At 36.7% G+C, this 5,000-nt stretch overlaps 1 protein-coding gene across 1 annotated transcript in view; it reads right to left on the bottom strand.

Annotated features, from left to right (window-relative positions):
• Nucleotides 1-932: 932 nt before the first annotated feature.
• The window catches only part of agr1 (anterior gradient 1), a 4,873-nt gene continuing 805 nt past the window's right edge, over nucleotides 933-5,000 (bottom strand). The window contains exons 3-8 of the mRNA XM_017691608.2: nucleotides 4,393-4,456; nucleotides 4,218-4,270; nucleotides 3,019-3,095; nucleotides 2,344-2,407; nucleotides 2,111-2,194; nucleotides 933-1,100 (exon numbers count right to left, since the gene is read on the bottom strand). Of these exons, the coding sequence (XP_017547097.1) occupies nucleotides 1,051-1,100; nucleotides 2,111-2,194; nucleotides 2,344-2,407; nucleotides 3,019-3,095; nucleotides 4,218-4,270; nucleotides 4,393-4,456 (392 nt within the window). The 3' untranslated portion in view covers nucleotides 933-1,050. The remainder of the gene's footprint in view (nucleotides 1,101-2,110; nucleotides 2,195-2,343; nucleotides 2,408-3,018; nucleotides 3,096-4,217; nucleotides 4,271-4,392; nucleotides 4,457-5,000) is intronic.

The raw sequence follows: 5,000 nt of genomic DNA, 5'->3' as shown, positions 1-5,000 counted from the left end.
ACACAGCTTGAGCATAAGTAAACCCACTTTGCTCACAGAGGTCCTCTATAGGCAGAGCTGCAGAGGTATTCCTTCTGTACATCAATGCCTATCATTACCATTATCCAAATGAGATGTTATATATTGCAACGTTTTACGGGGCAAATACCTTTTAGCTTTACAGTAACAACCCTAGGATCTGCCGTTGTTAATGATTTCTTAATTGAAATTATAATGCACATTAATCATCAATATTTCAACATATTAATAAAGGCTAATGAATGTGGCACATTTGTGTAAATGGTAAAATATCCTGCTCTGAAATGCATTATTTGTTATTTATTACATTGCAGTATGTTTAGTCTGTCTTAGAGGATATTGCAGTCTGTACCTTATCATAAGCAGTGGGATTTCTTGTTTTGTATAATGATATAGGAAGATAGTTGAGTTGATAAAAAAAAATCTGTTGATGAAATATATTAATAAATTTAACCCTGTAATTTAGATCTGTGTTACAGTTTTTCAAGTAAAAGTGAACTCAGGATGCTGTACTGCATGCTGCAGTGCCACCTACTGGCGAGGTCTAAATATTACACCTGTGCTGTAATCTTTTAACACTGAGGGATCAAATTCAAATGTAGAGTTTGGAATTTTCTTTAAAAAAAATCTGTTGCAAAATATTATTGCTGTGAATCAGCACATATTTTGTCAAAGCTCAACACTGTTATAGCAAAAATAACCTCTGAGTGGTTGGTTTTATGTAATTCTTTTAAATCAATGTGATGTGAGATTTGTATGGATGTTCATTGATAGGGTGTTTTTTTCAAGTCAACATTTTCTGAGCCAGTTTAATATCTTGCCTACATGCTACTATTAGCTAGAGTTGTACTGATCAGATCAAAAGGCATAGACATAAATCTAAACATGTAAAAATGCTGAAAAGTAATCACAAATATTCACAAAAATGTTTATTTAAACATGTAGGCCTATATTTATTGAAATGGTCTATTCTACAGTCAATTCAACCATTCAAGTCTCGGACGCTGACGTCCTGTGTGGCTGGCTCTGTTCCTACAGCTCAGAGTGAAGCAGAATCTTGGCTTTTATCATGTTCTCCACCACTAAAAACAAACAAACACAATTAGTCATATCTCTTACCATGATTAATTGCATACAAATCAGTCATCATGACATTAAAAGGGTAATCCGGCTAAAATGACTATCTATGCTATATCTTGTAAACATGCCTATTCGTATCCTAAAGTTACTGTTAGAAAGCCACTACATCAGTGGTACATCACTGCATTTCTGTGCAGCTAAAGTGGATCCTCAGTGACTACTTGATATACTTGCACAATGTATACTGGGTATTGTAGTGAAAGAACATTCATGGCTTAAAACACAAACAGGATATAAATGAATGAGTTCTATCAAACTGATGTGGCTAAAGGATACAGATTACTACAAAATACAGCAAACGACATGAAGGCTAGATTTAAGCTGTAACACTGCTTCAAAACCCTTTATGTGTTTTAAAGGACCATGTAGGTCCACTATATAGGAGTAAATTTATAGACTGTAGGTCACTGCTCATCTGTTGTCATTAAAGGTTTGTCAGCTGATCTCTACCCCGTTGGTCAGTTTCTGATAACAGGACAGCTGATGACAAGATATTATTTAGCTGGTGGACCGTCATCAACACAATGACACTGAAAAGGTTAGTACTGCTCCATCATAGAGCCAAGAGCAAAACCTGACTGCTACTGAAAGGCTAGAAACTGACCTAACAAAAAAAAAAAAAACATCAACACACGGCCTACAGTCTCTTACTGCACTGCAGCAATATAGGTGTTTCCAATATAGTGGCCAGCGAGAGCATAGAAAGTATTTTAGCTCCTATCTAGTATCAGTTCCCTCTAGTTCATGTACATGTATTAATGTTTGATGGTTATGATCCTGGGTTTGATCCACATTAAACAAATCCCTGTTTGAGAAGAGCATGTTAATAACACAGTTAGGCTGCGGAAGCTGCCCATGGGAGTGCTGCAGTAGGGTGGGTGATACTCAAGCTATATAGGTGCTAGGCAGCAGTACTTCAGTGGCCTCTCAACAGGACTAATTAGATACTCACAGAAGTCCACATCGTCAGGCTCATAGGTGTACTTGCGGTTGTAGTACTTGCCAGCGATGTCAGTACGCACAGTCAAAGAGGGGTCTCGGAAGAAGAAAGTATTTTGAAAAATGTAGAGATAACAGAAGAGATAAATTTAGTCCAGGTAGTAAAATGAAGTATTGTTTCTTAGTAAAAATGAAGTTTCTATATTGTTTTGCTTATTAATGGCATTGTTGTCTGAAGGAGCTCACCAACAAAGATAATCCTGGGAACATAATAGCCATCAGGAGCCAGATTATTATCTGTCGTCTCATGCTGCAAATAATATTTAGGCTGGGTTAGAAAATGCATGACATTATCTGACAGAAAATGCTTTCTTGACATTAATTCATATCTGATTCTGATCAAATGCTTAAATTCTCCATTTGTCTCCATTTGTACTTTTTTCTCCCCATGGTCCATATACGTTGCTTTAGTTTATAAAAACAATTCATTTTTACCTGATAATTTTCCAGTCTCTTTATCTCTTAGAATTAAACAGGCTATTTTTTGTTATTGTGCGATAAGGACTAGTATATGTGATCTCTGATCTGCCTGGCTCCCCTGCCACATACAAAAAGCAGACAGGGTCGAAACAGTTCTTTAGCCTAAATGGGCAGGAGTAAACTGTTGTAGACCGAATAGAATTTTCTTGACATCACAAACATAATGACTTCAAAACAGGCTGGTTTTGCAGGTGTCTGTAGATAAACTATATGGACTTGTGAGTGAATGGTACATTTGGAAACTTAAAGAATGTTTACATCCTACATTAAACTCTTCCAAAATTTGATATCCTATGATATAGGCTCTTTAATTCTACAGCTACACTGTTCATTAACTATATTCTTAGACACCATTCAAAGGACAATCATGTGGAATGTTACCATCAAATTGAGCATGATGAAATCTGATTTGGCCATTCGTTGGACATCTTTGTTCTCAGCAAATACCTTTTTGAGAGCTGGGTTTTAAATTGAAAAAAAAAAAGCATATATTAGACAAGTAGCAGCATTTAAACATGTTTATGTGCCCCACAAACAAACACACAGAAAATTATATGGTACAAATTACAACCAAATGCCAATATTCCACATATAGCGCTTATTACTCAGAGCTGGGTCTCCTGAAAGCATCTTAGCACAAATGTTCATAATGGTAGAGCAAGTATCAAGATGAATACTCTCGTTCTATCAATTAGGATGATCTTAGCACTAAGATGCTTGTGGGAAAATGGTCTGATTATAAGGAACACCAACTTTTGATGTCCCCTGGCTGTTGTACATTTAGAGATTGTAGCACATAAGTTGATAGCACATGTGTTTGTTAGCCATCCTTTAGCTCAAGGGTGCCGACGTCCAGTCTTAGGGATGTGCTGCCCTGGAGAGTTTAGTTTCAGCACATTTGGTTATAATATTCAGATGCTTCTGAAGGCCTTGATTAACTCATAATAGATTAAGTTTGGAACAAACACTCCACAGGACTGTAGATCAGCAGGATCCCCTGCTCTAGCCTTTTGTCAATGGTCAATTTCTGATCACAGGCTCACTGTGGTGGACCACGCTCAGTGTAGCAGTGACAGTTATGAATATAAAAACTCCAGCATGTTGGCACTTCTGATACACTCATATCAGCACCACACACACTGCCATGTCAGTGTCACGGTGTGGAGAATGGCCTGCAACCCTGGTCAGCAGTGGCTCTGTGGTCAGAAACTGACCAAGAGGTAGAAGGGTGACAAATTGCTCAAGACAACAGATGGACTACACTCTATTTGTTGTAATCCTATATACAGAACCAGGTGAAGCTCATATAGTGGCCAATGGGTGAATGCAAAAGACAGGTGTAATAAAGTGGATTGTCTGTAGCAACCTCCAAAAATACTTCTTTGTGGTCTTGAATTAGGCATGATTTGTATTTAGAAATCTGGCTACAAGACAAATGCTTATGGATCAGATGATCTCAGTAGTTAGCATGTTAGCATCTGACATTATAGCATTTGACAGCATTAGTTTTAAAGACGGCTGTATATCAGCTGTTTACAGAAATCAGCGTGTAATGAAAAAAATACAGAAAGGTTACAAACCTTGACTGTGTGGGCAATCGTCTAAGTGATGAATAACCATCAAAGGCTTATTGCTGTGGTGATAAAATAAAAAGCATGCACATCCATTACCATTATCATATAATCTGCCCGCTTGAGACAGAAGGGCAGAAACGATAATGATATCACAGTTGGATATGACAGCTAAAACTGATACCTTGCCTTCATTTTTGATAATCCCTCTTCATATGTCTGAACCCAGGTGATCTCATCTCCCCAGCCTGAAATGATGGAATAGTCCAACTGAATCATATAAGAAACATACTAGAAAAAAAGCTATGCTGTCTTTTGTTGTCCAGGAATAAAAAGGATCATCCCACATTCATGAGGTCAGATATTTAATAAATAAGTAATAAGACACTATCATAATCACTCAACCCCTATTTTTTGGTTTAAAATTACTTTATTAATACTTATGAATAGGTCATGAACACTTCAAGATCATTAATAAGCAGTTATAGCACATAAATAATAAGCAAAACAGTGACCTGTTGCTTGCTAAATGGTGAACCTTTGTCTGTATTGAAAATCTCAAATCTTTCTGGCTTCTGTCCTCACTCTCCTCCATCAGTCAGTATTATATCTGTCAGCTTCATCATATTCATCAGATACACATCAGCTCACAGTTTCCCTTTTTATTTATGTGTTATAACTGCATTATAATGATGGTTAAGGTGTTTATGACCTAATTCATGACCATTGATAAACGTTTTTAAATCACTCATAAACCACTTATAAGAGTAGTCTTATTGTAAAGTAAAGTTT

Source organism: Pygocentrus nattereri, chromosome 6 (genome assembly GCF_015220715.1).
Source record: "Pygocentrus nattereri isolate fPygNat1 chromosome 6, fPygNat1.pri, whole genome shotgun sequence".
In the NCBI taxonomy this organism is placed as follows: domain Eukaryota; kingdom Metazoa; phylum Chordata; class Actinopteri; order Characiformes; family Serrasalmidae; genus Pygocentrus; species Pygocentrus nattereri.
Note: the sequence above shows the minus strand (reverse complement) of the source record. Positions and strands in the feature narration are given on the sequence as shown.